Source organism: Corvus kubaryi, unplaced genomic scaffold (assembly GCF_017639235.1).
Source record: "Corvus kubaryi isolate FWS band 111438036 unplaced genomic scaffold, C.kubaryi_AGA036_p1.0 37256, whole genome shotgun sequence".
NCBI lineage: Eukaryota > Metazoa > Chordata > Aves > Passeriformes > Corvidae > Corvus > Corvus kubaryi.
In genome coordinates this window covers 8,444,831-8,465,754 of record NW_024581076.1, presented here as the reverse complement: position 1 = coordinate 8,465,754, position 20,924 = coordinate 8,444,831, and the positions used below count along the sequence as shown (strand labels likewise).

The window sequence follows — 20,924 nt, the reverse complement described above, 5'->3', positions numbered from 1 at the left end:
AAAAACAGTTAATCAAAACCAGTTATTATTCCTCACAAAATTAATGAGGTGTTTTAATAACATCTTCTCTAATTTTGTCAATCTGTGTCTCAATGCAAACTATCAGGAAATAAAAGAAAATAAAAGTAAACAAAAGTACAGTAGTACTTTTGTCTTGTACTAATAATTAATTATTAGTACATGACAGATCTACAATAAACTGAGGAAAACTTCTAAATCTGTTAGTCGAAATGCATAGTCACTACAATCATATTCACAGAAGAAATAAACCATTCTGGAGATTTTGGACAGAAATCAATATCCCATTTTCCACACAGATCACAACATACATGACATGCTTGAAGAACTTAACTTATGAAAGCTTAGTTGCATGTCTGAAAAATGAAAGTGAAGTGATTCATCTATATATTACAAGGTAATTATCACCTCTAAAAATATATCGCAGGCCAGGTATCAGTGACATTTTATTTAAAGACCCTTCAAGAACTTTATAACTGAATTTATGTTTGAAGAGCTTACTGGTGCCTGGTAAAACTGTACATTCCTAAAGCAGGGAACAAAACAAAAACAAAAAACCAAAACTTTAGAATGCTGTATTTCAAATTTTTATGTATGACATCCTCTAAAGAACTTACCTACAGCTCCTAATCAAGTAGGTCAGTCTGTCTTTCAACCATTCATTATTACTAGGACAGAATCAGCAGCAGTGGCCTCTTCAAGATGAGTACACGAATTGTCTTCTGTAGTGGTAGTGGCACATTAAATAAGAGGTACTAACTCTACTGATATTATATTCCTAACACTGCAAACGCCATTGAAGTATGAAGCTTTTATCAGCTAAAGCAAGCAGCTTTCCAACTGCTCAAGAAACTCGTGCTTTAACAATGTGAACAGAAACAGATCCATAGGCTGCAAGACTGAAGGGGTCACTGTGATCATTTACTCTGAACGAAATGTGTTGATATTTGGTTTTAGCTGACAGGCTCACCATAGTGTTTTGAAGCTGAACAATAGAGAATGGCATGTTGGAAACTCATGCAAAACAGAAATAAATAAGAGTGCTGAGAGGTAAAACATCAGCTAAACTATTTGGTTAGGCTAGCTATATCCTCCATTCGCTTAGGCAGCATCTAAACTAAAGGACAGGTATGAGTGGTGGCATGTTCTACAGTTCTGTTACCCAAAACATCCAGCTGTCCTGTGACTACCCTTGCCATGGCCATACCTCCCTCCCTCCTCCTGTTTCCAACTTTGCTGCCAGAAAATTCAGGTTGTGGAAGCAGCTCTCATTTTAATACACACTGAACACACAGCTCTCATTTTAAAGCATACTCAACACACCTATCTAGGATGCATTCTAGGCCAGAATACTGAGAAGCATTCCCAGGTCCTCCAGTTTAGCTTTACCCTTAATTCATGTTTTAATGTGGCTTCTTTTTTATTCCTTTCTCATATTCCAAAATTCAGTTTATATTGTTTACACAAGAAGAAAATCTTCTCCCTGCTGACAGCCAAATAAGGCCTACAACACATATATCTTAAAATGTAATAGCATAAATCAACTCACCATGTGGCTGCAAGTAGTATCAAAAGTGGTTGCAAGTAACATCTATAATGCCTGGGGCTGCACCTTCTTATGCAGTGACTTAAACTAAGATTAGTTACCAAAGCTTTACTAAGTGTTTTTAAACAAAGAGATTTCACCTCTGGCTTGAGAAGGAGTAATGGCAGGAGCTTCAACAGTGTTCAGGTATTTAAAAGTTGGTATTAAAAAAAATAATAAAAAAAAAATATGTATAAAAAATAAATAAAATAAAACAACTGAAATATATATACTAAATAAATGTATGAACTTTTAAGCATGTCAGAAATGTATACTCTGAAAATACAAAGGCTGTTACAATTGCAAATCAGTTCTCATACACTACTTCTATCAGTTAAATTAGTAGCTCCTAAAAGCAACAGAAATGTCTTTCTACAAATTCATGGCAGGTGTTTATAGTATCAGAACTTGGCAACAATGTAAAGAATAGCCTTTTAGAGGTCCTAAGATTTAATATTACAGAGAAAATTAGCAACAGAGTTTTGGGATGACAGGACAAAAAACTAAGCACAGCTCTTGATTTGTAAGAGCAGTTTCAGCAAACAATTCTTTCAGATTAATTTATGATTCTCAGCCAGGATCATGCTTTATGAATTTTGAAGGAAGGAAAGGAAATTTTGGACAGTAAACCACAGCCATTGATTTTGATTAATATTTATATAAATATATCTATTTCGATTTATATTTAAGAATATATGTGCATGAGAATTATTAGACATTGACCTAGGGACGGGAAAAAACCCAAGCAAATAATGTGATCACTTTTGAAGAAGGTAGCTGTGAATGTTTCCAAATGTTTAATTCTTTATAACAATGAACTAAGTCACCAGTAACACTCACTGTTTTGAAGTATTTGTCTCAGGTACTTTACAGACAATACTCTCATAGACCAAGTAGGTAATTATTAAACCATTTTTGTAGATAATTATTACTGCAATTCAGAAATTATTTGCTCAGATAATACAGTAAGGTCAAGATTAGAACATAGGACCTTCATACATACACAAAGGGCACCCACATTTATCCAGAAAACATGAACAAGCAATTTTAATGTAAATTAGGTTCGAATTTGTTCAAGTCTCATCTTCAGAAATAGTCTTACCCTGGTAAACAGTCCCCACATAGTGCATTGCTGGTGGCAGAACAGTTGGCCTTCTGAAACCGGTTAACTAATGCACAGTCCAGACAAGGCTTGCACTTCTGAAAGCCCCAGTCTTCCTTGAATCTGTTTGGCCTGCATGTCATGCACTGTGCATCCTCCCCATATCCAAAGCCGCATTCCTGTAGGGATTAACAAGCAATAGGAAGCTATTCAGTCACTGAAGGCGTGAACAAGAAGAGAATGCTCGGATAAAATGAAGAAGTAGTGTAATTATTACCCGAGAGTAGGTCTTTCTCGAGACAAAAGCCATCCTTTCAGCAAGTTCAAATGTGTCTTCCACTGCTAATAATCTCCCTTACCTCTATAAGTAATACTTAGTCATCCACTTTATTCATGAAACCACTGTGTATTTGAATGATAAAGGGCTTCAAGGACTCCCACAGTTTCATTATTACTAGCTTATGGTAGAATTATTGAGCTGTCTGTTTTTTAATTAGGTCAGTCATGTGAAAGCGAAGAAACTGGGACAAGTGAAGTATAAAGGCACTTACTCAGTTACAAAAACAGCAAAGAAGCACTTTGATATTAAGGTTCATAGCTAAGGTGAACAAAGTTAATTGCTGAAGAGAGTGCACTGATCTTCAAAAGCTTAGGACTTCTGTTACCAAATAAACTAGAGCTGGTTAATAACCATCAGCTAGGCATGAAATGTTGCTGAGCCACTAAGAATTTCAAAAACTCAATCCACTACAGTCCTAACAGTTCTTAAACTGTTGGAGAAGTTTAATAGATCTGCAGATCACAGAGAGGAACGATATTTTACTGTACAAGCAATATTGTTATGGTTGGTTATTTCTGCCTAATTTAGCGGTTTAAAGGCATTATTTCCATTCATTTGCAAAAGGACACCTAATACAACTGACAAGCTGCAAAGATAAACACCAAACCTATGTAATAGTTTGGGGACCGAATCCTATTAACTGATTACTAAAAACTATCAATCAACTTCTTAGGAGTTATCAAGTTACTAGGAGTTGCTATTCCCTCTTATCATCCAAATATCCTACCAATTTTGTTTGGTACTCTGGAGTTAGATTGGATGCATTGGTGATACACCACAAAACAGTGAGAAGAATACAACATATTGCCAGAAAGGACTTATTGGGAAAGGCACAATATGGGGACCTGGTTCTCCAGTATGTGTTTTCAGTGGAAAAACAGGGCATCTTCCCAGAGGGAGAGCTGCGGGAAATCTTCAACTAGGGCAGCTTCAGACAAAGTTTCTACCAGTTTCCACCATAACACATGTGTTTGATGCATATAAACAACTTGTTCCAAAGTCACCAACCTAACCAAATCTGCTGCAATAAAAAAAAGCTTTTAAACTTTAGAAACACACTCAGATTTTCCAAGATCCAACACCCTTGGATTCTCCAAGGCTTTGCACTGAGAAAGCATCTATGGGACAAGCTCTGTGATCAAGATGGCCAATATGCATTTTATAGTGCCTCTAACCTGCACTGACAAAGTAACAATAAACAACTTCAGATGCATTTTACAGGACATTCTAAGACTTTTAAATTTTCCTTTATGTTAACAATAAATTTTACTGTCCTCTGAAGAACAAGCGCTCAAGTACACAGAAAATGGACAATTTATGAAAGCAACTACAAAAAGACACTAAAAATAGTCTTCTTCCTCTGTCTCTAGATCCATGAACTTAAAAAATAATCTTTCGTTTTCATTTTGCTTTCTTTTAGCTGAAATGTAATCTATTATCTATTACTATTGAGTATTTTTCAGATCGAGGAGCAGACAGACAAATCATTGCAGTTATTAACAACTAAAGACATCCTACAGTTTCATGCACTACATAGCATGGTCCTCCTGTGATATACTGGGACTATATTAAAGCTGGTAGGCAAAAAGTGATAAAAATATTTATTTTCTTTTTTTATTTACTTCAGATGTAGAACATTTTATACCCTTTTATTTCAAATTGAAAAGTTTCTACTAGGAATCAATGCCAAAGCAATGTCAGTTCTAGCTGTATCTTCCTGTGTTAATTTTTACACTCCATTTCATTTATGTAAGACTGTACACAAAGCTACATGATTACCACCAGGGACTGGAACCAGATTAACTTGTGTTAGATTTTGCTTTCCCTAAGTCTAAATAAACTTTTCCATTGAATATCATTAATCTTTAACACATTCTTTCTAAATATCTACTCTTTCTAGCTAGCTTATCCAAATAGTAGTGTTATGGAATATATCATACAGCTCAGTTAAACCATGTATATTTGGATCTTTTGATAAATCACTCGGAATCAGTCCCTCCCAAGTCCTATCAAACTTTCAAATGTAAGGCTTAAATTAACTTAATTATAAGTTTTCCTTTCCAGACTACCTTTGAAGCTTTGGATCAAAAAACAAACAGGAAATAAAAGTTAGAATTAAATACTTTCACTCACTGGCCCAAACTACCAAAGCTGAGTAAATTGTTTCTAGATCAGATCTGCTTTGCTACAGATGGATGTAGGGACACATCCTAGTGATCCTTTGCATCATGGAATGGTTTACTTTAAAGCTATGAAAATGGTGGATGCAATATAAAGAAATCTTCTGCCCAAGGAATTTACAGTCTCCCATCTTTTCAAAGATGGCTTCTAAGTCCTTGCCAGGAATTCTACAGATACTAATTCATAACAACTAAAACTTATTTATGTGCTTTTTATGTTCACATAATATTTGAGGTAGTTAACTGCCTGGCAGGTGCAAATAAATATTTAAGCTTGTAAACCAGGCAGAACTTCAAACAGATCTGTACTCATAATTAACCACATTCCCTAAACTGAAGGATGTGATTTAGATGATGGACTCAAACCCTTTGAAATCTTGGACTTTATAATTTAGCAGTCCAGCAAAGATACAAACAATTGACTGTTCATCTTTTATCAGTTCATGTGCAAAACTGATGTGCACCAGTTTTCTCAGTGTTCTATTTAGAAAGCTGTCAAGTTGTATGGCTGACGAGATCTTAATAGTTCCCAGCTCCCCTACACCCTTTCTATCCTCCAACTTTTAACTTTAAAAGAGAGCTCATCTCCTGTGGCAGTTGACCTTAGGACTGCAGGAAAGATAAATAAAACTTTTAATATCAATTAGCACAATTAAAGAAAAAAAAATTATTTTTGTGCCAGAAAAAAAAAAGAGCACAAATATATGCCGTCTTTAATTTTGCTGTTGCAAAACTTTCTGTGAAGAACACTTAGCACACTCCTCCCTTTCCACTTTCCCTTTTCAATTAGCAAAAATTGTCTCTCTCAAATGATACACAGTACAAGCCATAAAGACTGAAACACTTCTTTAGAAAACTGAATTAAAGTTAATTAAAAAAAAAAAAAAATCTTCAAAACTCAAATGCACTTCAATTTTCTTGTTATCTATACAGCTTTCACTAGCACAGTAATGTGCCATCTCTTTACCTTTAACGTATGTATCCTGAGAACAACTCTGTCAGAAGTGTTTCACTAAGGTATCAAGTGGGTGACTGGCCAAGGCTGCCTAGGAATCTGTAGCAAACTAGTTAACCAAACTTGTAATTTAGCTTCTAGCTAAAAATATTAAAAGCACAGAATAATGCAGACACCTCTTCAAGTACTATCAGGCCACTGTTAAAATTTTCTTTCACTATGTACTACCCAAACACTGATCCAGACAGAACGACCAAAAGTCTAGCAGACTATAAAGGGTACTGGAGCTAAGTAGTATGGTTTTTCCCTAAAAGTTGAATCCAACACAGACAGTAAATGAAAAGTAAATTAGATTTTAAACATTATTTCAATTAAAATAACCTCAAATTTCATTAAAAAAATGCTTTCAGGCATCATTAAGATCATAATCTGCAAGTACATTTTAGAATTTGTTTCTAGTTCCACTGATTATCCACAACCTATGTAAGTCCCTAGACAACACAGCACAGAGCAGTTCCACTTATGCCATGATGATTACAAGAATACTTGGGTATTCTCAAGAAAAAGTCTTCCAGGCATTAAGACACTTTTAATTATTGTCGGGTCATGTAACAGGTTGCGGCACTACACTGGTGCTGGGAAATGAAGTTTTTCCTAATACCTTTGAGTACATGGCCTTGTTAAATAGCACACGGTTTTAGCTTCCCAAAGTACCTTAGGCTGTGGGCCAGCCTCACCCAGAATCCAATAACGAGCCCTATCTATCAGCAGAAGTCTCTGAGCAGGACAGGCTGCAACAGTGTGCTGTGAAGGTCAGACTTAGCTACTGTGTCAAAGTGCACAGTTAGGGTCACAAAAGTTCCATTCTCAGTGAAGATGATTTGACATGCCTACACGCAGCTGCTCCAATTTCCAGAAACATGTTGGCCCCTCCTGAGCTGAGATCTGGCAGGCTTCCTCACAAGCAGCTCTCTTGCTTTGAAAAGTTACGCGTGACTGCTAAACATCTCGGTAGCTTCACTGTAACAACAGGTCAGTCTTAGCACGCCACTCTGATGTTCTGTGTGAGGACTGTCACATTCAGCAGTAGCTTCAAACAGTACCTGCCCGCTTAATTCACAAATCCTTTTCCTGAGACAACATGCAGGTCTCCTCTTTCTTCATCATATACCTGGTACAAGGAAGCAAGCTGTGATACACAGCCCCACCTGAGCAACCATTAAGCTGCCTCCATCCCACCAGCTCTCTGTACAGCAGCTGTCTCTTGGTGACAGTATTTATCATTAACTTGATGGCAATGCTGGCTTCAGGCACTCTCCCTTTCACCTTTTGTTTTGTATTCCTTTATTTTCCTACACTGTCCTCAGTGTACTGGCTCAACTGACAATGAGGCTGAGTCATAAATCTGACCATGGGACTGATCCAGGTTACAAGTGATCAGCTCAGTAACCTGTTCCACAGTACACCCTAAAAATCTACTGTCAGCCTAAGTGCACAGCAGGGCACTGTGCAAAGAACTTACTATTGACAAAACTGTCCTTTCAATGTTTCTGAACTACAACCTCAGATGTGATCTGTTGATAAAACAATCTAGAATTGCAGTTTAAACTCTGAGTTGCAATAGAAGTTTGATGAGGCTGAGATACAGATTGCTTTTTTAAATTTAAAAAAAGGGAAGGCATGGAAGCTATAGAGTTACTGAACTTAAAAAAAAAAAAGATGGTGAAAAGACTGGAAGGACTTTCATTTCCTTACTTGAACATTTGCAAGAAAAAGGCTGAAACACAAACTACCTTGTGGGTTTTTGGGGGGGTTTTTTGCATTAATTGTGATTTCTATAAATTTCAATAATATATAAGGTTTGATTTATTTCAGAAACACATATAAGATAGGACAAAAGGCTGTTACTATCAGGCCACACCAATAACTATTCAGGCACTGGCAAACTGAAGCCACTTAAAGAATGGAAGATATTAAATGACTTGTGCTTAACTACGTGATGCTTTGCTATCTACTAAATGAATGAGAAGTGAAATAATGCTGAGCCACATGAAGCACTTCCTTTTGAATCGACACAACCATTTCATTCTCCCACCCCAGAAGAAAGAACTGCTTAACAAAAAAAGAAAAAACCCAAAAAGCTAGCAAAAAACCCCAAAACAAAAAAACCCAACCTGAAACAAAGACTGCTCACACTGAAAACTAAGCTTATTCAGTGATTCAAAGGTTTCACAAACATTACCAAAGACACACGTTTATGAGAAGAAAAGGCTATACAGACATTTTTTTTTAATTAACAAATAGAAGCAAACAAACATGGGAAGCAGCTTTCACTCTCTTCCCATCAATTCTATTGATACAATAACAAAGCTTCCTTTCTTCTGATGGTAATATGTTAAAAGTACTTAATAAAAAATACAATTAACATAAGTGATCAATGGATTTTAGTTCTAAGCGAATGTAACATTGCAGCACTGTTGTTAGAACAGTAGATAGGCAATCAGAAAGGAAAAGCTGAGGGTGTACTATTTCTTTCTTACTTTAAGGAAGAAAAAGTTACTTGAAAACATTTTTGAAAAAGAGCGCTCCATTAAACTGTGTCAGCAAAAGCTGAAAATAATAATCTAGATTCAGAATTAGTTACATGAAATAAGACTGGGTTTTTTGCTTGTTTTGCTTCATGCTATCAATGGTGTCTGAAATTGCTCACCTATACAGACAGGAAGGTCAATCCAATAGACTGAGCACTGGTTTGCAAACAAAATTAAAACACCTACCATTCAATCACAGAACAGCCAGATTAGAAGGAACCTTGAAAGAACGTCTGATTCAAACTTTCATGGGTCAGGGACCTGAGCTGATTTGAGATGATCTAGCACCCTGTCCAGTTGCATCCTAAAAGCTCCCAGTGATGAGGACTCTAGGGAGGTTGTTTCAGTGAATGAATGTTCTCACTGTAAAAAAAAAATTCTCCCGGTACAATTTGTGCCCATCACCCTTTGTCTTGTCCATGTGCTGCCTTGTTAAGAGAAACCTTCTGTTCCACTCTATGGCCTGTCTACCTCGTTCCACAAAAAAATTCCTGCATTATCATGGGCAACTTGATTTATGTTAGTGTCTCATGTATAAATTGAGAAAAGGCTACAGCATTTCCCTAATTTAGAAAGGTGAAATGCTTATATAGTATAGCAACAAATATATATATATATATATATCTAACTGAAGTTGTAAACAATAGTTGTAAAAATAAGTATATATATATACACACACATACATATATGCACTCTGTACAGGCGGGTTTTTGCCCTGTATTTTTGTAAAGTCAGTCAAGACAAGAAAGAAAACTACATATTTAGATTGTAACTGAGAGACAGTAATTTCTCATTCACAAGATGAGAAAAGCTGGGCTTTTGTACTCAATAATATAGGCTGACGTGTTTTGTTACAAACATAAAAAGAAATCTGTCTGTCAATTGCTTAAAACACTCGGGGAACTGAACCAAAGACCCCACCACTAACATTGTATTTTACTATATACTTAGACAGACAATCATGCTCACACATCCAGCAGCATATCTAGTTTTATCCACGAGCACTAAATATTTGATAGGAGAACTGACACATTATTTAGTGTTAAGAAACTGTTATTAAACTACAGCATTATCATATCATTGCTTTCTCATATGTAGAAAAACCAAGCAAACAAAACTTCTCCTGGGCTGCAAATTACTTCAAGTATATCATTAAACGCCTCTTCCCTTTACGTTCTGACCTTTGACTTAACATATTTGTTGCTTCAAGCTGTAGTTCTACATGACTACTTTCAACCACATTTCAGTTACAGCCACAGCATCACATCCTTCTATGATTCACGGAAAATTGTACCATTGTTCTATTTACAGTGGTACAATTGTTCTATTTATGAAGGAAATTATGATTCCACTCATTTAGGTTTGAGAAAAATCTGTCATTTCATTTCTAGTGTAGAAGAAAAAAATATTTTTGAAAGTCTATTACTGTCTGTGAGAAGCAGTTACATAGTGAAATTAACCAAGCATTCATATTTTCAAAAACAGCAAACTTGTCCTAAGAATCAGGACTATCAGACTGTAAGCAAAAATAGCTGAAGCAAAACCATAACTTGAATAGTGTACTATTGCAAACTATAACCTTGCTGTTTTAGTTAAGTGTTTCTTTATTAAAATGAGTGTAATTACTGAGGGCCTTGGCTTTTATGCTTTTGGGTTTTATTTGCCAACTAGGTAAGTATATTATCTGACTGCATAAATGCACATAGTACTGGCCCACTGCTATACAGTGCCATATTTACAAGCCCCTTTATAAATTAAAACACCTCCTCGAACCTTTGAGTTCTCAAACTTAAGGCCAATCTGAAAAAATCCAAACAAAACCACATCCATGTCGTAAGTCACGTCCAAATCTGCTTCAACAGCATTGCCTGTATGACTAAACCTTAACTAATACTGCCCAACATACAAAGTGATTCCCACTAAAGTGTGAAACTAAATATTCCTGTAGGGTCAAGAGATAGAGAAAATGTGTCACTCAATTGCAGTAAATCTCTTCAAATCACACACAAGCCACAATATTTAACTTGTGCTTTTTTCAGAGCTGAACATAGTAGGAAATACAAAGCCATAAACAGAAAGCTTCTTTATCCCTCTGTAGTTTGGACACAGATACACACCAAACTTAGGAACGGTTCATGTTAAAAAATTTTCAAAAGAAATATTTCAAATTCCCCTAAACACCCTAAATTCCTTTTTACATTATCAGTAGAAGACCAAGACAGAGTTTGCCTTTCTGTATGCAAAGGGCATGCTCTTTATGGCCCCACCTCTCAGGTATGAATCTGACTGCATACTTATGTCAGGGTCACAGTGCACACTCCAACAATGGGCAAGATGTGGACTCTGAAGGAAGAGTCTTACACATGCATGAGTAGGTCTACTCACCCTTCACGACACCACCCTGAACTCTCTTTTGCTTTACCATCCTCACACCTCTGCCAGGACACACTTGCTCCCTCAAGACATCCAGTCTCCCAAGACACATAACTCATTCTGTCATCTCTTTCACCTCCAGTAACTGAGTTAGTAAATCCCAAGGTATCCCTCTCTCCTTCTCGTTTCAGCTACGGCTTCCTTCACTGCTCTCCATCCCTGCTCATGCACAGCACCTACTTTCTCTGAGCTGAAAACCACTAAGATCCCCCTCGTAACTTGCACTCAGACTTGGAATTTTGCTGAAAATTTTGCCAAGTGAACTTTCTAGTTCTACTGAATCCCAGCCCATAATCACAGCCAGCATTCATCTCCATTGATTCATTTCCACGGTCCTAAAAACAGAGCAATTCAAAAACTTTTATGGGGATTTTCTTTTGGAAGAGATGCAATTGTTATAAAAGCAAAATACAATTACATAAGATTCACAATAGTATTTCCTTCTCCATGATATTAACAAGAATTTCTTATGTGTCTTCTAAATATTATCATGCATTTTTCTGGCCTCAACCTTTTCAATTACTTTACGTGGCATAAAGATAAGAATTACGTTTATAGCATTTTTAATGAATTGTAAAATGAAGAAATTGAGCATGACTTGAATCTGGCTTCTTAAAGTGCTCCAACCACTGATCCAGTAAAAAAGAACAATCACCTATCTCCCTCCTATTCTAAGGAAATATATTAGCTCTCATTTGAATCTTACTCTGTATTTATGTACTTATGACCTTTTTATTATAAACCATTCTGTTAAGACACAAGGTCATATATAAAATATTTAAACTTTGTCACCTAAAATCCGTAACTGATTGTGAATGTCAGCACTGTAAAAATTAAGCCCCTGCATTTCAGCAGTCTGTACCAATCACTAGTTTAAAATAAATTTTTTACATTCCCTTCTACAGAGTAAGGTTATTCAGTCTTAACTCCTTGTAGTTTTTTTTCCCGCTTTGTAGTTTCTTCCCTTCTTTGTAGCATTAATTCACCTTTAAAAAACTAATTAGAGAGCCCATATCCAGATCCATATGGTACTACCTACTTTATTAATGGCATCATAATTTTCTGAACTGAGCATTTTATATAAAGCAACCAGATAACATGGTTCTTGAAAAACTGCAAAAGGCTCAAATGCCGAAACAGTAAATATTTTCACATAAGTACAGATATCCATTATTTTAGATCACATACATAAATGCAATTATCAGAAAAAAAGTAAATTCAAGAAAGCATGATTTCCTTACCTTTGAGAGTTCCATTCCAGGCCCACATTGTTTGCAGAGGATACAGTTTCCATTCTGGTCCTTAAATTCTTGTTCTGTGCAGTCTCCAGTCTCGCAAATTACCTTATTTAGCTAAAAAATACCCCAAACCAACAACAAAACAAAAAAAGGGTAAATTCATCAAAATATATTAAATCTGAGAAATAAATCCATGTTTTGATCTTAAAAATAACTTTTTGAATTATTAATTACCTTTAGTTCTACAGCAAGCCAGAGTTAAGTACACTTAGCAGGCAATGTAATTGTGTGCTATGCCACATTCTGTCCATAAACTGAATACTCCAAACACCTGAACTATGTCTACAGCACACTGTAGTAAGAGATGGCCATCTCTCTGAAGTGAAGCCATATCACCTCCACAGCACTATTCACCCACATTTTCTGTCCTAGTCCACTCCTTCGTCCATGAAGAGGCTCACAAGGTAAAATTTTGTAATTTTGGAGTGAGGAGCAGCCAGAAAATATATGAATCAGTGGACCAAGCTTACTCTCAAATCAATAAAATCTATATGCAATTGTCTGCAGGCAGCATTTTAAGACTTTCAGTGTTAGCAGTAATATCTAAAACAAAAGACACAGTTTCTGTGTTCAATACTATTTTTTCAACATGGGGGGAAAATATTAATCTTTAACTTACCAAATATGCTAGTAAAATGACGAGCACCTTCAATCTATCATCTCCTTGTAATCCTTTAGCATCCATTTCTTGCAATAAAACCTTTCTCCCTAGAATAAAAAAAAAAAAAAAAAAAAAAAATCGTTCTATTTACATAATTTAAGTTGAAGAAGTCACATGCCCATTGTAGTTCCTGTCACTTGGCATGTCAAAATACAAATCTGTCAATGCCATTAACACTTGCAGATGGATTCCTGGGAGCTGCTAAACAACAAACATATGCTTTAAAAATCATATGCCTTTTGAGCACAAGACCATAAACACAAAGTTTCTATAGTTTTAAATCTCAAAAGAAGAGATAGCTATCAGTCCAGATTAGAGAACATCACCATTTATCCCTAACATATCTTTCTTTCTTGTTAAACACTCAACTAAGCACATGATCAACAGACAAAAATAAATTTCTTCTAACATGCCACATATCAAAGCAGGAGATGATAGCTGTTCCTGAGAACATTCCTTCTGTACTGCAGGGTCAAGCAGAAGGTTTGCCTACTGACTAACACATCCCCTTCTACTTTACTCTGCAAGCAGCTGGAGGCATACACAGATTCTGTTTCTACCACCTACCAAAGGGATATTACTTCTAAAGATGTGTAAACATGACTGTTTAGGAGCTAGTAGGCAAAGAATATTTTTTCTCTACTTACTTTCCTTTTGTTTTTTTGATTATTTATGCTAAATTCTAGCTTCTTACTTCTTGGTTCTTTCAGTAACCTGAAAATGGAACTGTAACTTTTAGTTCAATAATCCAAACTATATCAATAAGAACAAGAAAAGAAAAAATAAATCCACCTTACATAACATGATATTTGAATTTGATCTTAATTTTCATACTTTATATGACAGTCATATAATGTAATTGCTTTCAGCTACATGAGGAAAACAATGTTTAAAGCATTTCTGGCCTACTTCAGAGCTTAAGGATTGATGTTTAGGTACGCTATTTTAAAATACAAAATCAGTAGTTTTTATCATTTAAGAGTAGAGACTAACAAATGAAAGGATGTAATGCAAAACAAAAGGAAAATAGCAGAGAAAAACATTAAGTTGTAAAATGCTTTACAACATGGAACTACTGCAAGTATAATATGCTTTCAAAACTATACAACCAGAATGAACATAAACTATAATTAACACACAATTTCACATTTTACTGCATGAATACCCTCGTTAATGAATTCTAATCAATAAGAAGAAAGTACACTTTAGTGTCACTACTGATATTTTTTAAGCTGCATTTTGAAGTGTAAAAAGAGCAAAAGTCTGCTAGAAAGAACAGAGCAGGCAGAGATGTGTGAGACAGCACTCCATGGGAAAGCCAAGATGACATTTATATGGTTATTTCTCACTTAGTGATGGTAATGGTCTATGGGCCAACGACAGTTATCAGATTATGTGCATGTCAACATGGGTAAAGAAGAGGACATATTCTCAAGGAATACGAACACATATGGACATAGTATTCAACACAGGGGGTTTTTTTAAGTCTGAGGAAAAAAAAATAAGGCAAGAAACATGAAATGGAAAAATCTCAGAAATAATTCTGGATGACCAAAACACAACTTCATGTAAAAAGTACTGTAGAACAACTAGAAAAATGAAAAAGGAGAGTCAACAAATTTTAAGTTTTTAAGTCATGAGAAGCTGACAATTCTAATGCTGAAAAAAAATAGGTATGTAAAAACAAAACAATTTCTAGTAATAGCAAAGAGCAAACAGTGTACAGACAGTAAAAATACTGTTAAGGGAACTCAGAAATTTCAAGAAACATTTCTCATCTGTTTTTTGAAAGATACAAAATGGGTAAATATACACATCATACTTTACATCTTTGGCCAAAAAGTAACTGAATATCTGCTAAGTAAAACTAGATTAGATAAGAGAAAAATTGTGAGACTTTACACCTCAGTAACCTTGAAATAATTATCAAGAAAGTCTTAATTTTGGTCCTGTTCAATTTTGCTGTTCATTCCCTTTGGAATGCTATAGAAATTCAAGAGTAATATATGAAGAAAATAAAAAATAACTAAGAACAGTAATACAACAAACAACTCTACACTGCATTACAGAAAAGCAATCCTGTAAAACAAACTTGACTTCACTTGATTCAGAGAAGACAAGACAGTAAAGCTAAAAGTCTGAGAGCTAAATGAAATAAACTGATTACATATTAATTAAAAGAATCATGCTGAAATTAATGGGATTTGGGAGAAAAATCCTCATTAACTTTTTAATTTCATGTAATACATAAAATAAATACATTACACTGTTTAGTGTAAAAAATAAATACTTCATGTGCTTTCTTAATTGCTATAGGAGTTAAAACTTTACAGAAGTGTGCAAGTGAAATAAAGTTGTAAATATAATTGAGTTTCTTAGATTTGAATGTCAGGTGATTACTCCAAGTCATACATATTCCTTAATAATTAAAAATTTTTGAAAAATCCTTAATAATATAAAAAATAGCACAGTATAGTTCTAATGTAATTATTACTATCTATATAATACTATCAAAACTTCATAACCAGGATTCTTTCTGAAGTTAAAAGTAAGTTTAATTTTAAATTTCAATATTTACTTTTGCTTCTGAAAATACATGTGTAACATATCAAAAAGAAACTGAAGAGTGTAATAATTGCATATTTTTGTGTCAAGTTTCACATAGAATTTTCACTACAAATAATACTGGTGAGCTGTACTAAACCTAATGATCCAAAATATGGAGCTGTAACAATCTAAGAAGGCTACTTTTTCTGTGCAAGTCACCTGAAGCATGAAAAAATTAAGAAAATTAAGAACAGCCCAATTAACTGCCCTGCAGACTAGTTATTTGCAATAAAACTATATTAGCTTAATGTAATTCAGGTATATTAACCCTAGACCTTTTCTCCAGTATGCAATAACTTGAAGATTTAACATAGCTAAAAAATCAGTATACATACAACTTATCAAAATCAATATTGAAACAAAGCTAATTATGTATTTTCATGTTTTAATATTCTGGAGTCACAATTGAAATAAAAATCAAATGCCAGTCCTTAACAGAAGGTCATACAGAACAACAAGCAGTATTAAAAATCTTACTGGTCATGCTGATATCTTGTATTTCAGTTTTGGAATTGCCCTATCTGTCATAAGATGATCTTCTTATAGCATGTACCTCAAAGACTTTTAGAAAATAAAAAGCACAGGGTAAAGCATCCTGAAACAAAATACATTTTGTTCACTTAGGTATGAAATTTCATTGCAGCTGTGAAATATTCTCTATTTAAAAGAAAACCTACTGCCTTTATAACAGTCTCGCCAAGTCCAGTCACCAGGAGTTCTACAACACAGAGCAAATTTTCAAAATCAAACGTTTTATAACTGGGATCAAACTATCAAGGACTTCTCCAGCTTATCTATACACCTAACTAAGCTTCAGTTTTTTGACTGATCATTACAAGTTTCATGAGATCTTATAGCTTTAGGTCTAGTATAGGAGATATCATCTATATGTCTTCTGCAATTAACAAAGACTCCAAAAGCTTGCAGGTCTACGGACCTTGAACTTCAGAGCACTTCAGTAGTACCAGTGCATTTTAGTAGCACCAAAACACCAAATAATTTCAGCAGACGTGTATGAATGCCTATGGAACTCTATCATGCCCACTGTCATCACTCCTACCAAAACAACACCAGAGACTATATACTGACTAACATGTGAGAAAGAAACAAGCCAGTGTACAATAACCATTGTTAAGAGCACAAATAAAATAAAATGTTTCTTTCATGACAAAATTTTGATAAAAATAATTGAAAGGCACACTAACGGTTAAGGCACATTAATAACTCATTGTATTGAACGGAAGTCCCAAAGGAGAGAGAACTGTGTCAGCTGCGTATTTCTTGTTCAATCTCCAGTTTGGTCAAAAGTCCTGCTTAAAAAGCAGAGACTGTAGCACTTAATAATAGGTTGCCATTGGGCAAATTTCTTCTCTCATGATACCAAATGGCATTATACTGATGTCTGTTGGACACCAGCCATTCACCTCATGCTTTCAAGTAAGAAGTTACCGGAAGTTTTTTGCCCCTAAAACACGTGTGAGTAAACAGAGGTTCCATACCTTTAAAGATTATTTGCTCTTGTCCAGATACTGATTTTTAAAATCCTGCATACAGTTATACTTAATTTTATTAGAAGAAAGAAAACTGTGGACAGTTTTTTGAGGTCACTAAATCATACCAAATACATCTTATTAGGTTAACAGTAATATGCTTGCCTAAAATACTCAGGGAAAAGCAATCATCACTGGTAATGTACTGAACTCAGGATAGAGAGCTTCCATTTGGAAATGCAGTTGCATAATTTTAAGGTCATTTGGGGCCTACTATGCAAATGCATAAAGAGAGCAATATCAAAAAACAAATTAGAAACATGTAATAAATGTAATGTGGAAGTAAGAACTTCCAGCCTTTCAGGGTTCTAGAATCCATTGTCCTCTAGAATTTACTCCTACATTTACCAGCTTGCCTGAATAGTAGTCATCATTTTATTTCAAAGTCCATGTCAGAAAAATATTTCTTCTTTTTCATGGTCTTCCACCCTGAAAGACACACTACCTCAAGAATCAAAGCAGCATGGCTAAATTATGGCTGACTAGCAGGTTTCTCAGACATGTAAGCATCAAAACTTTGAAGTCAACATCATCCATCTTCTAAGGAAAACTTTAGAAAGGGTGAAGAGTCCCAACTACACATTCACTTTACTTGAAGCTGTGAATTCCCAGTTAATTTACAACCAGATCTTATAAGTTTCCCATATTTGATTTGATATTTTTTCTGGACGACCACTTTTCATGAGCTCTCTAACACCAGTAGAGTACTCTGAGAAGTTCTGGGTAAAAAAGAGGGATGAAAATATAATCATCTTATCTTGCCAACAGAGGTCTCTGGTATCCAACAAACAGGGTCTCAGCTCCTTTCTAACCACCTACTTCCCACCCGCAGCTGTCAACTGCATGCAATAAAACAAGAAGGAGTGGCAGATGGCTTTTGCAGAGTCAGTGCCCCACGGGCAAGAAACAAGAGAAGGGAAAGTACTTACGCTGCTACAAAGACAAAGAAAGGGAGCAAGTTAGGGACAAGAACTTCCACCATAGAGCTGCACATTGTTATTCTGTCTCACAGGTCTAGAACATTTTCCCTTTACACCCTGCCCACAACCCTTGTACTCTTCCCCTTTGTGAAGTAAATGAGGTCTTGTCTGACCACATTTGCTCCAACTTTTCCGAGAAATGTGGGAAAAAAACATCATACTGTCAGCTAGAGCACATTCATCACATTAAGTATCATGTTGAATAGATCTGTATTTTACAGAAGCTACCATACGTGAAATTGTATGACATTAGGCAGCTAAGAATTTATTTCTAATTTTGTAAAGACAAAGGTAGCAGATCAAAGTTAGAACCTTGCTGGTGATCAAAACCACTTCGATGTATTTTAGGGGCTGAGGGAGATGAGAAGAAGATTTATACACAGCCAGGAAATATTTGTGCTTCTCCTGAGTACCATATGCTTCAAGTTATGTTAACTGAAGTACTCGCCTTCACAAGAATAATGGTGATAAAGCAGTTTATCATTTGTGTTCTTCAACACATCCAGCTTATCATGAATTAGATATTAGAGTGAAATACTGTAACAAAGGTGCAATGTGGTGACATTTTTCCTACACATAAACAAAGCTTTTTAGAGGATCAGAGCCTGTGATTCACACAAGAACTCCCACTCTCACTGAAATTGATGAGCCTACTCATACAACACCAAAACTGTGGTAAAAAAAAAGTTGATCCTTCTGTTTAATAAATCTCACCCATCTCAAGTTCTAGGAGGCACCGGTTTGCTAGAAGAAATCTCAGTGTCAAGATGCACTTGTACTTTTGTACTCAGACATGTGAATAAGTAATTCATTGAGAATGCCAGTATTATATTCATACTTCATTTACACCAAAATACCCTAATAGATCTTTTCAAAGTAATTTTTAGGGATCATGAATTATAAAGCATTGGGCTGGTTAACTACTGCAATGGTGCAAAGCCAATATGCTACATTTATCCAGCCAGCCTTGGGCAGTTTTGGATGGCATGTGATGTCTCAAAAACCACAGACATGAGTTACGTTCGTTCACATCATTCTCTTCTACTAGGATTGCAAGTTGTGGAAAGTGAGAAAAAGTAATTTATTGCCTCCTTAACTGACATTTTAAGCATCTTACTACTAAACTAACTAATAAAGAAGCTTACTTCTAGGTCTGAAAAAAACCAACAAAACAACCAACCAAAAACAACAACAAAAAACCCCACCCAAAACCCCCAACTCTTTTCTCTTATGGTAACAAGCTGCCAGGTAACATACCTAAGTAACTTGCTTTATATCTGATGGTGAAGGCGTGCTTGAAAGAGATTATGCAGTAGTTAAGAAACCTACCTATATATTGAATCAATTTGCCACTTGCTCATAATAAATGCTACTAGACCACTTAATGAACTTCATAAAAGCATCCATCTAAAGTCGTTGTAAATATAAAGGCGCTAAATAAGTATTTAGTATCTCGATTTTTCACGAACATCAGGTAAAGCTAAAGGTCAGATTAATGGGGACAGCCATCAGGAAAGGAAGTCAAACAATCAAAAGCTTTTCAACAAACCGAAATGTAATTGGGGCTTTTCAACTTCTTACCAGGCAAAAGAAAAAGTTAGGAGCTCCTATTCCTTCAAGTCCAGCTCTAAAATTGTTTGAAGCAAACAGCAGCTTATTTATGCAGCAGACACGAGAAGCGCTTGTGAACATGAAAGCCCAGCTTTCAAGGGCTTTTTGTTCGCCGCACTCCGGGGCGTGGAGCAGCCACTCCAGGGCTGTCGAGACCTGCAGAACCCACCAGCGGCCGCCGCGGCTCTCCGGGGCTGCGCCGCGCCCCGCGTACGCAGCGCGGCACACCTCGGGGCACGGCGGCGGCTCGGAGCGGCAGCGCCGGAGCCACCGCGGGGAGCACGGGGCCCGGCGGAGCCCTCCCCCGCCCCCGCGCTGCCCCGCAGCCTGAGCTTTCCGCGGAGCTCACTGCCATCACTTCCCCCGTGATGTGCTGGCCCTAGGGGCAGGCAGCGCTGCCGGTGCCGGGCGGGGCGGTCTCGGGGCAGCGGTGTCCGGCCAGCCCGCGGTACCCTGGGGGGTGGCGAGGGGAGCCGCGCGGAGCCCCGGGGCGCGGAGGCGCCGCTGCCTCCCCCCGTGGCCGCCCCGCTCCGCGGCGGAGGGGCTCGGGCCCGCCTGGATGTCGCACGCACCCACCTGCCACGCCGCGGGCTGCCGGCCGCCCCGGCCATCCGAGGAGCGCTCTCCCCGCGCCCGCCCCGCCGCCACCGCCGCCTCCCGCTCGGCGCCCGCCCCGTCGCCCCGGCAACGCCGCGCCGCTCCCGCCCCGCCCCGCCCCGGGTCAGCTGACCGCGGGTAGCCAATGGGCGGCGGCCGCCCCACGTGCCGCGGGATGGATGGATGGATGGATATGGATGGATATGGATGGATGGATGGATATGGATGGATGGATGGATGGATGGATGGATGGATGGATGGATGGATGGATGGATGGATGGATATGGATGGATGGATGGATGGATGGATATGGATGGATGGATATGGATGGATGGATGGATGGATGGATGGATGGATGGATATGGATGGATGGATGGATGGATGGATGGATATGGATGGATGGATATGGATGGATG

General features: G+C 37.0%; 1 protein-coding gene across 4 annotated transcripts in view; it reads right to left on the bottom strand.

The window, feature by feature from the left end:
• Positions 1-20,924, bottom strand: part of TNFRSF19 (TNF receptor superfamily member 19) — a 59,030-nt gene that overhangs the window by 33,028 nt on the left and 5,078 nt on the right. For 2 of the 4 annotated variants that reach the window (XM_042023972.1, XM_042023973.1), the window contains 3 exons: positions 13,122-13,210; positions 12,446-12,556; positions 2,706-2,884 (listed from right to left, as the gene is read on the bottom strand). In XM_042023972.1, the coding sequence (XP_041879906.1) occupies positions 2,706-2,884; positions 12,446-12,556; positions 13,122-13,187 (356 nt within the window). In that variant the 5' untranslated portion in view covers positions 13,188-13,210. Of the gene's footprint in view, positions 1-2,705; positions 2,885-12,445; positions 12,557-13,121; positions 13,211-19,881; positions 20,019-20,487; positions 20,552-20,924 lie in introns of those variants that run through there. The other 2 variants (XM_042023974.1, XM_042023975.1) reach the window with 2 other exon arrangements.